Raw genomic sequence first — 18345 nt, 5'->3', positions numbered from 1 at the left:
CCATACAGTGCACCCCCCACACAGACACCTCACTCAGTGCACCCCCACAGACCCCTCACTCCACACACACTCCACTCAGTGCACCCCCACTTACCTCACTCCACTCAGTGCACCCCCCCTCACGCCCTATACAGTGCACCTCACTCCACTCAGTGCACCCCACTCACACCCCATACACCTCACTCCACTCAGTGCACCCCTCACTCCACCACACTCACACCCCATACAGTGCACCCCCCACACACACTCCACCCCATACAGTGACAGTGCATACCCCACTCCACGCACACCAGCACCATGCCTGAGCTCATCAGCGTAGAAGAGTTTATAAAGGAGACTCTGGAGGACCACAGCTCACCTACCACCTCCTCCTTCACCACCAGGATGGGCAGCTGCAGGAACACAGTGAACACCATCGAAGAGGTAAGGGAAGGGGCACCTGGGACCATAGCAATGATTGCATTTAGAGCGATGATCTGCAGCTGCTGCTTAAAGGGGTCAGAATTTCTGGCTAAGTACCTGTTCCGGCAGGTGATCGGCATTTGGTATAAGGTGGATAGAATTCTGTTTAAAAACTGTATTGAACTCAAAAGCAAACATTTGCAGCCTACATATTCTTAGATGTGACGGCTGCATTTGTTTTCTTTTTTTTTTTTTTTAAGACTTTCTTTTTGTTTATTTTAACCTGGCGATCCTGCCAGTAAGAGCCCATTCACACTAGCGCAGCACGACTCTGTACTACTTAGGGGGCGACTTGTGAAGTCCCGTGCACCACGACTTTGGCGCGACTTGCAGGGACTTCACATAATGAAAGTCTATGCAAGTTGCTCCCAGGTCGCCCCAAAGTAGTACAGGACCCTTTTTCTAAGTCGGAGCGACTTGTGTCGCTCCTATTAGACCGGGTCCTGTGGCCCGCGACCGAGCGCGACTTGTCAGGCTGACAAGTCGCGGTAGTGTGAATGGGGGCTAAGTCTGTTGCTTTTCAACAGAACAAGCTGTCCTGCAGATGTAGCAGTTAGATTGTTGAGTCAAAACATCTACCATTGTCTGGGGTGCTTACAATGATCAGCTTTTATTTATTTATGCAAAACCTTTATCCCAAAAGGAAAAAAACTGTTTGCTGTAACTGCTTATAAAATGTAAGCTTGAGTTTGGCTTCAGTCTGCTGGTGTATTTAAATCTGCTAGTACATCTAACACTTCCCCCAGACTGAGGATGCCGCTGTCCAAAGGTGCCACCCGTGCTCCTTCATCCAGTGGGGGATGCTCTAATATAGGAGGTGTTTTACTGGCCGGATCATGAGGAGAGGGGGAGGGGCCTTAGGCTGGGTTTGCAGTCTGGTGCGGTTTTGTTCACAGGTTTAGGTGCCATTCAGATTTAAATTCTTACTTGAATTCGCACCTAAACTGGACCCAAAATCGCACAGAACCCTTTTTAGAAATGGGCCGTGGCCGCCCCGGATATGTGTAAACTGGCTCCATTGAAAGCCAGTCCGATTCGCGTGTAATGCGAATCGGATGCAGTTAAAAACGTATATGTGAACCGAGCCTTAAAAAAAAAAAAAAAAACGTATGCAGCCACCACATTTAATGATTGGTAAGCTGCAGTATATTACAAGTTTGGGTTTGATAAGTGTTCGATCACACTGCAATGTGTGCATTGAACGCAGGTAAATGCACGTGTGTGGTGCGTTCCATTGTGTTTTAACATGAACTTTTCTTCTCACTTCCTGGACCATGCAAAGGGTCTTCAGCACGGATAAGGAGCAAAACTTGTGCTGGCCTCTGCTGTTTGTCATGCGTTGTGCGCTAACACACATTACTACACCTTATGTCTACTTTGACGCAAATCAGCGCAATGCCTCAGTGCAGGCTCTTCTTGTTAGTGGTGCACCGAAATGAAAATTCTGGACTAAAACCAAAAATTTAGGATGCACTTGGCCGAAAACCAAAATGGACTGTTTTAAAAATATACCCTGATTATACGGTATATATATATATATATATATATATATATATATATATATATATATATATATATATATATATTTTTTTTTTTTTTAAGAGGGAAGTTTCAGGAAAAAAAAACTTACATTTTAAATAAAGATCTTTGAAGCAAAATAAAGGTCAGTGCCCATCAATGCAGCCTCACCAGTGGCCATTAATGAAGCCCGATCAGTGCCCATTTGCAGCCTCACCATTGCCCATCAATGCAGCCTGATCAGTGCCCATCTGCATCCTCACCACTGCCCATCTGCATCCTCACCATTGTCCATCAATGCAGCCTTATCAGTGCCCATCTGCAGCCTCACCAATGCCCATCAATACAGCCCACTCAATACCCATCTGCAGCCTCACCATTGCCCATCATTGCAGCCTTATCAGTGCCCATCTGCAGCCTCACCATGGTCCATCAATGCAGCCTTATCAGTGCCCATCAATGCAGCCCACTCAATACCCATCTGCAGCCTGATCAGTGCCCATCTGCATCCTCACCACTGCCCATCATTGCAGCCTTATCAGTGCCCATCTGCATCCTCACCACTGCCCATCATTGCAGCCTTATCAGTGCCCATCTGCATCCTCACCATTGTCCATCAATGCAGCCTTATCAGTGCCCATCTGCAGCCTCACCAATGCCCATCAATACAGCCCACTCAATACCCATCTGCAGCCTCACCATTGCCCATTTGCAGCCTCACAATGGTCCATCAATGCAGCCTTATCAGTGCCCATCTGCAGCCCACTCAATACCCATCTGCAGCCTCACCATTGCCCATCAATGCAGCCTGATCAGTGCCCATCTGCAGCCTCACCATTGCCCATCAATGCAGCCCGATCAGAGTCCATCAGCATCCTCACCATTGCATGGAGATTAGAGCCGCCGGATTACACAGAGAGGGGATCTTCCGCTTACTCGGCTGTCGCTGTTATACGAAGTCCCACCTCATAGGACTGACTCCTATGATAGAGGTCACATGTCCCGGCATGGGACCAGTGTACTGTCTATCATAGGAGCAGGTCCAGGAGGCGGGAATTTGTATAACAGCGACAGCCGCGTAATCGGGAGATCCCCTCTCTGTGTAATCCGGCGGCGCTCCTTTCCCCTTTGAGGCAGCCCAATAGAAAATATCGGCGTAAAACATGCACACATTATTTTCACTCAGGGTGAAAAGTGCGTGTTAAATGCCGATAAATACGGTAATTGTATTGTAATCAACTCTGTAAAACATTGTAAATAGCGTGACATTTTTTTTTCTTTTTTTATCATACCCTGCAAGGTAAGGTCATAATGTGCTAGCTACCAGTTTTTCACACCAAAACTCATAGGAAAACCGCGCAGCTTTCACTTGCAGGTACATCAGTTTCACATCATGTGAACGAACCAGTCCTAGAAGAGTAGACAACTGTAGACAACTGTGAAAAATAAAGTGCTGGGAAAATAATAACTAAAGGCTTCCCAAAACAAAATTTACATAAACTGCTGCAGTAGTGCACTGTCTGCAGTGCAAAAGACAGTGGACTGAACACTACCGTGTTTGCCTGAAAATAAGACCTTGTATTAATTTTGGCACCAAAAGACACAGTAGGGCTTATTTTCGGGGTAGGTCTTTTAGCTGTAATGTGCGGTCTTCCCTTCCCTCCCTGCCTGCCAGGACTCCGGTGTGAACCTAAATTAGTGTAATTAAAATCCTAAAATCCACTTTATTAGTGTTTTATATAATGTCCAGTGTGTGTTTTTGTAATAGAATAGTGGGAAATACCTTCATTACATCGCTGCTCCGGACTCAGCTGATTCCCCGCTCTGCTGTTTTCTTCTCTCATAGCTCTCAGAGATCTCAGCCCCTCCCCTCTGCAATGTACGCAGAAGCGCTGGGTATTAGATTAGAATAGTGTGAAATACCATTCGTTACATCGATGCTCCGGGCTCAGCTAATCTCCCGCTCTGCTGTCCTCTTCTCCCCCACTGACAGCTGGGGGTCATAGAAGGGCCGTGCGGCGATGTAACAAAGGTATTTCACACTATTTTAATCTAATACCTGGCGCTTCTGTGTACCCTGCAGAGGGGAGGGGCTGAGATCCTCCTCTGACAGCTATGAGAGGAAAAAGACAGCAGAGCGGAGAATCAGATGAGCGCCGATATAAAAAAGGTATTTCACACTATTAGATTACAAAAGCACACACTGGACATTATATAAAACACTAATAAAGTGGACGCTGGGACTTTACATACACTAATATCGGCAAGTTCCGGGGCCGATACCGATATATCGGTAAAAGTGAATATCGGCCCTCCGATAATCGGTCAATCCCTAGTTTCTAGTTTGGGGAATACGTCGTAAACGCCAGTGCAAAAAAGCGTTAGTACAAACCCTTATATCTATTCACCTCTATGGATAGCTGTATCCATCACCTGGGGTTGGGCATTAAAAAATGATGAACTTTTAAAACCAGGCTCTGTCTTCACCTCCAAAGGTCAGTGCGAATGAGGCCTTAAAGTGTGTTTCCAGATGCCTTCCAACACCTAACACCAGATTTCCATGCTATTCTATTGTGCCCATTCTGTGCTGCCGCTCGATGATCCAAAAAAATACAGAAGCCTCTTTGGGGCATTAGCGCTCGTTTTTGGCCACAATAGACTTTGGAATGTGTTGAAAAACGCGTGTTTTTTTGTTCCCAACAGCTGTCTCATTCACTTAGTTACTAGCTTTCCATTGATTATTACAAAAATGACAGAAAAAACACCTGAAAAACGCAGAAAAAACACAAAAAAGTTGCAAATAAAATCCCCAAAAAGCTTGTGTGAATACAGATTTGGGTCACGATCAGCCAGGCGACAGCCCTTGCCACCCTCTGAAAAGTGACACATGGTGGTATCTCATCTCTTCACAACCTGTTTTAACTCTGGAAAGGCTGAACCGCCGTGTTGCAACCACATGCACGGTACTGCCCGCCAAACGCAACAGGGGGTCTAATTTTTGCCGGAAGTTTTCGGTTCATATATACGCGAATTCGGATGCATTTTTGAAACACACCGATTCGCATGACGTGTGAAACAAAAGGCTTTCCTTTGGAGCCCGTTCACATAAGTGCGGCCGGCCTCAGTGAGGTTTTTAGAAAGAGTCTTGTGCAACTTTCATTGCAGTGCAAGTACAATTACTAATCTCATACTTTATACGCTCATACACATAACAATTCGCATCGGAATCTCACCTGCACCGCATGAATAAAATTGCAGTGCACCAGGCTTAAAATTGCACTGCAAACTGGTCCACACATATGTGAACACAGGCTTAGGTGGTTGGTTGGGGGGGAGGGGGGGCTGTGGGGAAAAAGTACAGCTAAATCGCCTATTTTTATCTACTGGACTGTGTGAATAAGCTCATAGTTTGCGCTAGAGTTGCATGATTAATTAAAAATCTCGATACAATCCAAAATTTCCATGATTCATGTAACAGTGCAGAACCGTCCCGTGCTCACAGTTGTCAAAGAAAAAAAGTTTATCACAGCATTGCTGAGAGATAAAGGGAAACATTGTATCATTTGGTTCATTTAGATCAAAGGGATGAACTTTGGTCTGTAAGTGAGTGCATTCTAACCACTTACCTTTTTCTGACATTTGTTGCTTACAAGGTAAAATCTGTTATTTTTTGCTGGAAAATTGCTTAGAACCCCCAAACAGTATATATATTTTTTTAGCAGAGACCCTAGAGAATAAAATGGTGATCGTTGCAATATTTTATGTCACACTGTATTTGCGCAGCAGTCTTTCAAACACAACTTTTTGGGAAAAAATACACTTCAATTAATTTAAAAAAAAAACTAAACTTTACATTTTTTTTGTATAATGTGAACAATGATGTTACGCCGAGAATCGTGATTTTTATTTTAAGCAAAAAAATTGTGATTCTAATTTTTAACCAGAATCCTACAGTTGTAGTTTGCGCTGGGGAAAAAAAAGACATTATTATTATTTTGAACATTCTATTGCATTTGATTGGCTGCTGTTTATTACCAGTTCAAGTATTGAGAGAATCATGTTTAATCATGGTATAGCTTACGGGCAGCAAAGTGACCCTGGAAGTGAGAAAAAACCAGTGGCAGTTGCCTGTAGAACCTCAGCAAGCTTTTACTTTAGGAGGGCTTCTCGGGGAAGGAGGGCATGCATATAAACCCAACATTGGTAGGTCAACTATAATACGTTGCCTTATATATATATATATATATATATATATATATATATATATATAATGATAAATATAATATGTATATGTCTATAATATGTTGCCTTATATCAAATACTGATAGTCACAGAAATATCCCTTCAAAGCATCCATTCCATCCGCTCACCTTGTGATTATTTTTACGCTGTTTGAATACACGGGGGATCTTACTGCATACTTTTTGATCTATATTGTCACCCAATTATGGCTGAGAGGATCAGCGCTTTCCATTGACAGGAAGTCTGCTGTGTGCAGAAAACCATTGCTTCGGAATCATATTTATTTCCGAGAAGTCCTTATAAGGATTAGATAAGCTGTTAAAGGCAACTATTGTCCAAATACAAGTGGCATGTGGCACAATGTGTGCTCTGTGTAATTCTTCCACATCTGTGCAGTAATCCAGTGTTAAACTTTACCTTTGTGCAGGAACTTCCTGTACTAAAGACTGCTTACTCCGGTTCTCACTCCATATGCAGAGTGACTGGTCTGGTCTCCGCCCCTCCTGTAGTTTTCTGCAGGCAACCTAAAGTGGGTGGTTCCTGCTGGGCCCCTCCCACAACTTGGCTGTCTGCCCTAGCTATGTTCAGCACAGTGATGATGTCACTGCTACTTTTTCAAGGTAAGAACTAAATCTGTAAAGGCTTTTGGCCGATTTACAGTATATTCTTTGTGGATATGGAGGAATATATGTAATTGAAAGTTTTGTGCCTTGAATTAAGTTAAAGGAAGGAAAAAAATATATATACTTTTTTTTGTACTATTTATACTTTTAAAAATATTATCTTTTTTTTTTTCTAAACAATTTTTTATATAGTAATTTTCATGGTATTATTTATTTACACCTCCTGTAAAAGGAAAGAACATACTTCTGCTATAACAATATTTACTGGTTAAAGCTTCAGTTATATTGCAACATTGTACAATTTTGTAATGTGAAGAGGCGTTAAACAGGAAATGCACAGCAGTTAGCTGGACAGTCACAGCTATGTCAATTGTTTCATGTGTCTGTGGATAAATATCATATATTTATTAAACTGGACATGAACTCCTACAGCATACCATTTTTGGTTTGCTTCTGCCATGATCAAAATTTCAATTTTTGTACCAATTACCGTGTTAATGTAAATTCAAAGAGTCTGCTTTATTATTATTTTTTATTTTTTTTTGTTTTTTTAATCTGAATTGTTTATTGCAGTGCAATAATGCTTGGTGACCCTGCCATGAAGGATTTTGTTCAGGCACTTCCTGTTATGGGGTGACAGTGCTCTGCCCCTGTGTTACAGTTGTGTTTCTGTGTTGTCACCCTCTCATATTTCAAGTCATATTATGGTGCGCAGTCATGTTGGAACAGGAAGGGGCCATCCCCAAACTGTTCCCACAAAGATGGGAGCATGAAATTGTCCAAAATGTCTTAGTATGCTGACACCTTTAGACCCCGTTCACACTGGGGCGACCTGGTCGCCTGACAGGTCGCCATAGGTCGCCTGCCATAGAGAAGCTGTGGACCCGTTCTAATAGGAGCGACACAAGTCGCTCCGACTTAGAAAAAGGGTCCGGAGCTTCTTTGGGGTGACCTGGAGCGACCTGCATTGACTTCAATGTTATGAAGTCCGTGCCGGCCGCTCCGAGGTCGCGGTGCGAGCTGCGCGCCGCGACCTGCGCGCCGCGACCTGTGAGGTCGCCCTGGCAAGTCGGATCGCCCCAGTGTGAACGGGGTCTAAAAGTTCCCTTCGCTGGAACTAAGGGGCCAAGCCAAACCACACAGCATAATCCCCCCCCCCCCCCCTCCACCAAATTATTTGGACCAGTGCACAAAGCAAGGCCCATAAAGACATGGATGAGCAAGTTTGGGGTGGAGAAACTTGACTGGCCTCAAGCCGATAGAACACCTTTGGGATGAATTGGAGCGCAGACGGCAAGCTAGGCCTCTCATCCAACAAATGTGCATCTGGAAGAATGGTCAAACATTCCCATAGACACACTCCTAAACCTTGTGGACAGCCTACCCAGAAGAGTTATAGCTGCAAAGGGTGGGCCAACTCAATATTGAACCCTACAGACTAAGGCTGAGATTCCAATAAAGTTCATAGGCATGTAAAGGCAAGCAACCCAATACTTTTGGAAATATAGTGTACAGTGCATCCGGAAAGTATTCACAGCTCTTTACTTTTACTTTTTCCACATTTTGTTATGTTACAGCCTTATTCCAAAATTGATTAAATTCATTATTTTCCTCAAAATTCTACAAACAATACCCCATAATGACGATAAGAAAGAAGTTTGTTTAAAATCTTTGCAAATTTATTAAGAATAAAGAAAACAAAAGAAATCTCATGTACATAAGTATTCACAGCCTTTGCTCAATACTTTGTTGAAGCACCTTTGGCACCAATTACACCCTCAAGTACTTTTCAGTATGATGCTACAAGCTTGGCACACCTATTTTTGGGCAGTTTCTCCTGTTTTTCATGGCAGGACCTCTCAAGCTCCATCAGGCTGTATGGGGAGCGTCGTTGCACAGCCATTTTCAGATCTCACCAGAGATATTCAATCAGGTTAAAGTCTGGGCTCTGGCTGGGCCACTCAAGGACATTCATAGAGTTGTTCTGTAGCCACTCCTTTGTTATCTTGGATGTGTGCTTAGGGTTGTTGTCCTTTCGGAAGATGAACCTTCCCCCTAGACTGAGGTCCAGAGCGCTCTGGAGCAGGTTTTCATCAAGGATATCTCTGTACATCATTGCTGCATTCATCTTTCCCTCGATACTGACTAGTCTCCCAGTTCCTGCCGCTGAAAAACATCCCCACAGCATGATGCTGCCACCACCATGCTTCAATGTAGGGATGGTATTGGCCAGGTGATTAAAGGTGCCTGGTTTCCTCAAGACAGGACACTTGTCATTCAGGCCAAAGAGTTCAATCTTTGTTTCATCAGACGAGAGAATTTTGTTTCTCATGGTCTAAAGCCTCGTACACACGTGTCGAAAATTGGCAGGGAATTTTCGGCCAATGTCCGATCTGCTGATTTTCGGCTTGTTAGTATGATGCTTCCGACAACCAACTCCGACTTTTTGGCCGAAAAAATCTGGTGTGCAGACTATAACATTTTTGTTGGCCGTCAACATAACGGCCGATTTTCGTGCAGTCAGTACAGATTTCGACAGGGAAAAATCTGATGAGCAAGTCTGGGCATGCTCAGTGAAGAAAAAACACAAAGAAAACAAACCAACACATGACATCACTTCTGAAGTAGAATTTTGTTGGCCGAGAAAATTTGTGTGCAGTCTAGGCACATTCCAACCAACAAAACACAACTTGGACAAAAGTCGGACGATCGGTTGGCCGATAATCGTTGCGTGTGTACGAGGCATTAGAGTCCTTCAGGTGCTTTTTGGCAAATTCCAAATGGGCTGTCATGTGCCTTTTACCGAGGAGTGGCTTCAGTCTGGCCACTCTACCATACAGGTCTGATTGATGGAAAGCTGCAGAGACGGTTGTTCTTCTGGGAGGATCTCCTCTCTCCACAGAGAAACGCTGGGACTCCGTCAGATTCTTGGTTACCTCCCTGACTAAGGCCCTTCTCCCCTGATCGCTCAGTTTGGCTGGGTAGCCCTCTCTAGGAAGTCCTGGTGGTTCCAAAACTTCTATTATTTATGGATAATGGAGACCACTGTGCTCATTGGGACCTTCAATGCTGCAGAAATATTTCTGTACCCTTCCCCAGATCTTTGCCTTTATACAATCCTGTCTTGGAGGTCCACAGATGGACTTCATGGCTTGGTTTGTGCTTTGACATGCACTGTTAACTGTGGGGCCTTATATAGACAGGTGTGTCTATATCTATATTTCCAAATCCTGTCCAATCAACTGAATTTACTCCAGGTTTGTATCAAATCAAGTTGTAGAAACATCTCTAGGATGATCAGTGAAAACAGAATGCACCTGAGCTCAATTTTGGGCGTCATGGCAAAAGCTGTAAATATTTTTATTTTTATTAAATTTGCAAAGATTTCAAACATACTTCTTTCTTATTGTCATTATGGGGTATTGTTTGTAGAATTTTGAGAAAAATAATAAATTTAATCAATTTTGGAATAAGGCTGTAACATAACAAAATGTGGAAAAAGTGCCAGTTAAAATTGCCAGTGGGTGGTCAGAAGTGTAGTATAAAGGCTCATCTACTGCTTGTTTTGCCGCCCGTGTGAACGAGGTCTAATAGCAGTAATGGAATACTTACCTGTCCTAGAGAACATACTCCCCAAATGACCAAAGCCTGGGCTTTTAGTCACATAATCTCTTCCGAAGAGGGAGAATTAGCCAATTGGCACATTCATTTTTCTTTTAATATGGATATCATAATACCTAGGCTTTGGTTGTATAAATAGTACTGAAGGAAAAATTGAGCAGCAGCTTCTCCAGGAAGGGCTAGTACTCCAGCCTTGCTATCACCAGTCAAGTACCATCTGATTGTGACTGTTAGCATAGCTTTATGTGAACACACATAAAGAATGAGCAATAGTATGCGGTTTCCTATACAATATGATTAACCATTACAGTTAGCATTGAACTTGTTTAGTATGTAATGTAAAGTCAGATCTGTTAAGGGACCACATACAAGACTTTAGTAATGAAAATGGTATTATTAGTAGTGATCAGCATGGATTCATGAAAAATCGTTCTTGCCAAACCAATCTACTATTAACCTTCTACGATGAAGTGAGCTGCCACCTAGATAAAGGTAAGCCTGTGGATGTGGTGTATCTGGACTTTGCAAAGGCCTTTGACACCGTTCCCCACAAACGCTTACTGTACAAACTAAGGAAGGTAGGTATGGACCATAAGGTGAGTACCTGGATAGAGAACTGGCTCCAGGGGAGAGTACAGAGGGTGGTGATTAATGGGGAGTACTCGGATTGGGCGGGTGTGGAAAGTGGGGTCCCCCAGGGTTCTGTCCTGGGACCAATCCTGTTTAATTTATTCATAAATGATCTAGAGGAGGGGATATCTAGTACAATCTCAGTATTTGCGGATGATACTAAACTAGGCATGCCAATATCTTCTATGCAGGATGTGGAAACCTTACAAGCAGACCTGAACAAAATAACGGGGTGGGCAACTACATGGCAGATGAGGTTTAATGTTGAAAAATGTAAGGTAATGCACTTGGGGGCCAGAAACCAGAAAGCAAGCTACTCACTGGGGGGGGGGGACCTCTGGGTGAGTCTAGGATGGAAAAGGACCTGGGGGTACTGGTAGACAACAGGCTTGGCAGTGGCATGCAATGCCAAGCCGCTGCAAGCAAAGCCAACAGAATACTGGGTTGTATAAAAAAGGGGATTCACTCCAGAAATAAAGAGATTATTCTACCACAATACAAGACTCTGGTCCGGCCACATCTGGAGTATGCTGTCCAGTTCTGGCCACCGGTCCTCAGGAAGGATGTGCTGGAATTGGAAAGAGTCCAGAGAAGGGCAACAAAAATAATTGGGGGAATGGAGGACATCAGCTATGAGGAAAGACTACAAGCACTGAACCTATTCTCTCTGGAGAAGAGACGATTGAGGGGGGATATGATATCAATGTACAAATACTGTACTGGCGACCCTAGCATAAGGAACAAACTATTCAGAGAAAGGGAATACAATAAGACACGTGGCCACTCACTAAAACTAGAGGAAAGGCGGTTTAACCTTAAAATGCGTAAGGGGTTCTTCACTGTAAGAGCGGTAAGGATGTGGAATTCCCTTCCACAAGCAGTAGTATCAGCAGGGAGCATCGATAGTTTCAAAAAACTATTAGATGGGCACCTTAAAGACCACAACATACAGGGGTATACAATGTACGGTTAACAGCAAACACACACTCACATCATAGGTTGAACTGGATGGACTGATGTATTTTTTCAACCTCACTAACTATGTAACTATGTAAGATCTCAATCCTAGGTAAAGATCTCCCTGTGTATGGCCAGCCTATTGAAACCGATGTCTAAATGGATCAAGATGGGCCACTCGGCCCACCCCTGTGGTAGCTTTCAAGTACTTTCTGATCAGATATAATGTTTGTGTTCTGTTGCCCTGAGATGACTGTGGGGTACAGCCCTTGTCCACCCTACAGCCCCATCCTCAGTGGCCATTGTGGCCTTTTCAACATTGGGTCAAACCTAACTCTGGTGTGTACAACTCTCCCCACCATCGCTATGTTATTTCCCTCATACCACTTCCCATTGTTCATTAATAAGGACCATTGTGTACATTTAATTAACCAATATGATTACTGCCTAGAGCAGGCATCCTCAAACTATGACCCTCCAGGTGTTGCAGAACTACACATCCCATGAGGCATTGTAAAACTCTGACATTCACATAAATGACTAGGCATGATGGGAATTGTAGTTCCTGAACAACTGGAGGGCCATAGTTTGAAGACCCCTAGCCTAGAGCTTTATTTAATATATTTAAAGCCTTCCCTCATTGATTTGTCACTTTTTACAGTTGTGCACCCTATCAATTAACTGTGAAATGGCTGTATGTCTGTAAAGCTGCCCCCCCCCCCCCCCCCCACAAAGGACAGTCATGCCTTTAAGTCCAGGCAGCACACAGCTAGACTGCTGCCCGATCTGGGCACGTGTTGACCCCATAGGGCTCATGTGTGCAGGTGAATTGATGTGACTTGACAGACACATCTTGAGGCTCAGTAATCGGACTCGTTAATGCGTGCATAACAGCCCCTGTTCACCTTTATGGTGAACTTTAATTCAGTGGAGCGTAGGCGCAGGTTGTACTATCTTTCAGCGGCGCTCTTTACAATTTGTTCTAATGCTGCTCCCGAATGGTCTTGGGAACGGAGTTTATTGCCTGCATAGAGCTAAATGTCTCTGTGTCTCATATACCGTATTACGAGTTGTGCCCAATCAATGCCCCAAACATAGAAAGATTTTTCTTAAAGTGGAAGTTCTTGCTAGAATTACTGTATGAACAAAAAGCCTTTTAATGCATGTTCCTTAATAAATGCAAAGCACTATGTTTGACGCCATGTAGATGGCTGGAGGGGGCTGAGCAATACCATGTTGTATGATGTCACTGGTAAGAGGCCAGCAGTTTCCAGTGCTATTTGGTAGGGAAACGAAGCACAGACAGATGTCAACATTTATCAAGATACATGTGGTATATAACTGTTTAGTAAGAGCAGTGGTCTCCAAACTGCAGCCCAGGGGCTGGATGTGGCCCATAACCTGCCTTTCTCAGGCCCCTTTGACACTATTCCTACAACACCATCAATGCAGCATAATTCCTGTCACTGATACCAACATTAGGTCAGTATTACTACCACTCTCCCCAACAATGGGGCACTATTCCCCTCACTGACACCAATGATGGGGCACTATTCCTTCTCCTAATACCACCAATGGACACTATTCCTTCCATTGACACATATTATGGGGCATTCTGTACTATCGTTGACACCAGGGCATTTTCTACTCACACTTCCACCAGGTGCAGCCCCCTCAAAGTTTGAAGGACAGTAAATTGGCCTTTTGTTGAGAGTTTGGAGACCCCCTGACTTAGAGTAAACATGTTCTGCCCATATTCAGAGTGTAAAATGTTACAAATACACCGGCCCCTGTACTTGCCTGTTTTGACAGCTAGTGGGGAAACTTCTCCCCCCGCTAGCTGTCACAAACTAAAAAAACGTGGGGCTCCATCCAGCCGCGTCATCCATTGACAGTGTTCTGTGATTGGAAAAACTACAAGTCCAGGCTGTCGGCTTGTAGTTCTCAACTTATCAGTGCGATGTTGATCTGCCTTGGTAGTTCACTGAGCTTCATGTCCGAGTATAACTGCCTGCCTGTATCAGAGGTACGGGCAGACAGATACACAGACAGTGTGCAGGGCCGTAGCATTAAACCCACAATCTGCTGATCATGGGTGCATGCTTTACATGTCCATAGCAAAAAAATGTAATTCATATATTTTTACCTGCATTTTGTTTTTTGTTTTTTTAATGTGAACTTATCCTTTAAGTATCTACACAAGCTGAAAATCAATCTAAAAATTATTTTAGGCATTTGTGTCTATTAAAGAAACCATTAAATTAACTTTTAGTCTTGAAATTTAATGTTTTGTAATTTATTTTGTTTTCATTTATTGAAATATTTGCCAGGAGTTGTGTTTTTAATCCCGCAGTGGGTAGGGGTTGTGATGAAGTATATGCGAGGCTGCATCTCTGCGCCGGATGGGCTGCATGCTTGATAAATGAAATTGGACAGATACATTCTTTCAGTAGGCCCTTTCGAAATAATGAGAAGGACCTTGTGTTACCTGTCAAACCATGATCATACACACAGGGACAGATGCAGATAACAGGATTTTCATTCTTGAACCATCAATCATGTTTTATTACTGTCACTTTATTGCCTGAATGCAGGTGAATTTCAGGAATTCTTACTTGCATCTTCAGCCTGGAATGCTGTTTCTTGCCCAGGAGACAGACTCAAATTGTCCCCTAATCATGGGTGGTTTATGCACTTCCTGGAGTCACATCTCCGCGAGGAAGCCTGTTATTTTCCCTGGTCATATATTACCTTCGCCACTCCAGATTCTCATTCACAGCACACACTCTTCTATCCTTTCCTCAGTTCTGTGCCTATAGGCAATATCCGTCATACCGTCCTCCTTGTTTATTACCTCTGTATCCCTGTTTCATATACTGTGTGTATGGTTTAGTAATACCTTAAAGCCGAGTTCCAGCCTCAAATACCTTTTTTAACTAAAAATGCCCCTATAATCCATCCTTTACAGAACCGCTATTCTCATACTTACAAGGTGTACAGTATTGGATTTTAGTCAAAATCTTACTTTTAAAATCGCTGTCTGAGCGCAGCCATCTTGGATGTGGGCATCTGAAGCCGCAGTGTAATCTGCTGTGTCCTTCTTCCTGATTCCAGGGAGTGTTCTGGGAGTTCTTCCTGATTCCAGCCTCCTGGGAGTGACGACAAACAGCTCCCAGGATGCAATGCAAAGGCGGAAGTGATGTCGGTGGCCGCGGCCACAGAGGGGGGAGAAGGAGGAAGTACAATCAAAAATACCCTAAGGGTAAGGTAAGGGACCCCCAAAAAAAAAGGAAAATGCCCAATTGTTGATCAGCATAGCGAGCACTCCAGGAATCACTAAAGTTGCAAAATAGGCCGGAACTCCGCTTTAACTACTTGCCTACTGGGGCACTTTTTTTTTTTTTTTCAAATATAAACTTTATTAAAGCACGAAGAGGGTACAACCACACAAAAAGGCAGATTTCCGCATAAGACATACATGGCTTAACGTATGTTCCGGCTCAGGCCATACCTCGTGTAAGCAACCCATACCCCGTACTGTTTTGTCATTATTGGAAAGAGGAGGGCGGGGCAGCAGGGTGCCGACCCTCCAAGGAGGCGAGGGAAAAGAAAAGAAAGAGAAGAGACAAAGAGGGGCGAGGAAAAAAAAAAAAGGGGGGGGTGGGAGGTTAGGGAAGCAAGGAAGTAGTTCACGGAATAGCTTATCCGGTTGGACTCCTAAAGTGAGTGTTATCTTCCAAACATGGCCATGCCTTCTGATAGGATAAACAGATTTTATAGATCCCATGTCCTAGAATATTGTTCCCTCTTGTATTGGGCCATGAGAACCAGGTCCTCCTTATTTATCTCTTCTACTTGCCGTAGCGCTATGGTCGGGGGCGAGGGTTTTTTCCAAAGGAGGTCCTGGGCACTTTGACTTGGGCAGGAAGGGGGTAAATTTTTAGCTTTCAGCGCTGTCGCATTTTGAATGACATTTGCGCGGTCATGCAACGCTGTACCCAAACAACATTTTTGCCTTTTTTTTTTTTTACGCAGAGCTTTCTTTTGGTGGTATTTAATCAGCACTGGGTTTTTGATTTTTTTGGTTAAAAAAAAATAAAGACTACATTTTGAAAAAAAAAAAAAATAAGTTTCTTAGTTTCTGTTATAAAATGTTGTAAATAAGTAATTTTTCTTCACTGCTGTGAGCTGATAGGCGGCGCTGCTGGGCACTGATTGGCATCACTGCTGGGCACTGTTGGGGCTGTGCAAATAACCATGGCACTGATGATCAGTGCCTGATTATCTGTGCAGATCTCCCCTGTGAGGAAATACTGCTGCCTGGCATTTCCTTGTTTACATGTCATTGGACACAGCTGATCACATGGGTAAAGAGCCTCGTCATTGGCTCTTTACCGAAATCGGTGATGTGCCGTGTCCCAAGCGCAGCAAGAGTGGGATGATGTAATTTGTTGTCGTTCCAGAATGAGAGAGCCACCTTGCGCCCGTCATTTAACAATACGCCGGGTGGGAGGTGGTAAAACCAGCCTTCCTCAACCTATTTATCCTAGAGGAACCCTTGAAATAATTTTCAGATCTCCGGGTTACCTCTGCTAAAACCTATTCATTGGATGTCAATGGGGAAAATGCCCCTTACATTGGAGGCCAGTGAGAAGAATGCCCCCTTATAGTGGTGGTCAGAATGCCCCCCCCCCCCCCCAATGGTCAGCTAAAAAGATCATTGATGTCATACAGCCGGCTCTGCTAAGTGTTTTTGGCTCCGAAACTATGTAGACGCCATTAAATGGGGGGTCAAACAGCCCCATCTCTGGAGCAACCCTAGGATTCCACAGAAACTTGGCTGGGAAAAGCTGCTTTAAAGGCTTTTGTTTTAAAATGTTCCATAAAATGTACCCTTATTGTGGGGAAAAAAGGGCAGCCCCATGAAGGAGTCAAGTCTCAAATGTTTGCCCAGGGACAGATGTTTCAAGCTGAACTCTGGGATAATCAAACATTGCCTGAATAGGCATGTGTATTCTTTCTTGAATCCAGGAGGGGGGGGGGGGGGGGGTTTGTGTATTATACCCCGTACACACGTGCAGATTATCTGAAGACTTTTGTCTGTAGACTTACCAAAACCATATAATATGAAGTCAAACCTAAACACTTTCAACTTGTATGCAATCCGGCAGGCCCTTGCACTACATAGAAAAGGTAAATCTGAAGACAAAAGTCTTCAGATAAACTGCACGTGTGTACGGGGCATTCGTTTCAGATCTGTGCAGTAATCCAGCTTGAAACTTTGCCCCTGTTCAGGAGCTTCCTGTAATAAAGACCGGTCACTGCTGCTCTTTCTTCTAGTGCAGGGTGACTGGTCTTGTCTCCACCCCTCCTGTACTTTTCTGCAGGCATCCTGTGATGGGTGGGACCTGCTGGGCCCCTCCCACAGTTCTGCTCTCTGCACAGGCTATGTACAGCACAGTGATGATGTCAAGCTGGAGTGTCAGGTGAAGAGTTGTGAAATGGCTGCCGGGGAGGGATTAGGTGAATAAAATGCCTTTTTATTGGTACCCTAGGCATAAACGTAGTCTCTAGTGCTAAGAAATACCCAGAATGCTCATTGGTAGCCAGAGATCACGTGGTCAAGGCTGCCTAAACAGGGAGTAAGGTTAGATGCTGATTTTTGACAAGGAAGAGGTGAGTTTATTTCCAAAAAATAATTACTAAATTTTTTGGTAAAATATAAAAGTAAATATATACCCAACATGCCAAACCTTAAACATGTCAGTACCATATATTTTCCATAGGCGACGGTTTAAAAGCCCTTTGTAAGTCCTCAGTTTAGTATTACGAAGGATGTCTAGTGCTAGAGTTATTGCTCTCGTTCTGGCCTGCGCAGCAATATGTAACGTGTATCGTAATCTAAGTTTTCAACGTGCAGGCGCCCCGTTGCGTGCGTTTACATTTGTGCGTGTATTTGGTGTGGGGGGCCTCATTTTTTTTTTTTTTGGGGGGGGGGGGGTGATTGTATGTGCTTTGGTGTAACTTTAATTTTTTTACAATTACATTTTTTATTTTATTTAATTGTTTTCCCCCATCACAAAGGCATCAAAAAGTCCCCTATGGTTTTTTTTTTGGTTACAGGTTCTCTTTAATGAGACCTCAAGAGTCTAAAAGACCCAACATATCTCCCCTATGCTCCACGGAATCTAATGAAATGCACATCGCACTTCATTTCATTCTTTCCCGGCCTTAAATGCCGGGGGAAACAGCCAACGGGGACCCGGAAATTACATCACACCTCACTTCCTGG

General features: G+C 43.7%; 1 protein-coding gene across 2 annotated transcripts in view; it reads left to right on the top strand.

The window, feature by feature from the left end:
- Nucleotides 1–286: 286 nt before the first annotated feature.
- Nucleotides 287–18345, top strand: part of LOC309566657 (arf-GAP with SH3 domain, ANK repeat and PH domain-containing protein 1-like) — a 348714-nt gene continuing 330655 nt past the window's right edge. For both annotated transcript variants that reach the window (XM_082271898.1, XM_082271897.1), the window contains exon 1: nucleotides 287–423. In XM_082271898.1, the coding sequence (XP_082128024.1) occupies nucleotides 298–423 (126 nt within the window). In that variant the 5' untranslated portion in view covers nucleotides 287–297. The remainder of the gene's footprint in view (nucleotides 424–18345) is intronic.

The sequence above is a fragment of the Pelophylax lessonae genome (assembly GCF_965119305.1).
Source record: "Pelophylax lessonae genome assembly, chromosome: 11".
Taxonomy (NCBI): Eukaryota; Metazoa; Chordata; class Amphibia; order Anura; family Ranidae; genus Pelophylax; species Pelophylax lessonae.
This window is presented reverse-complemented; position numbering and strand designations above follow the sequence as displayed.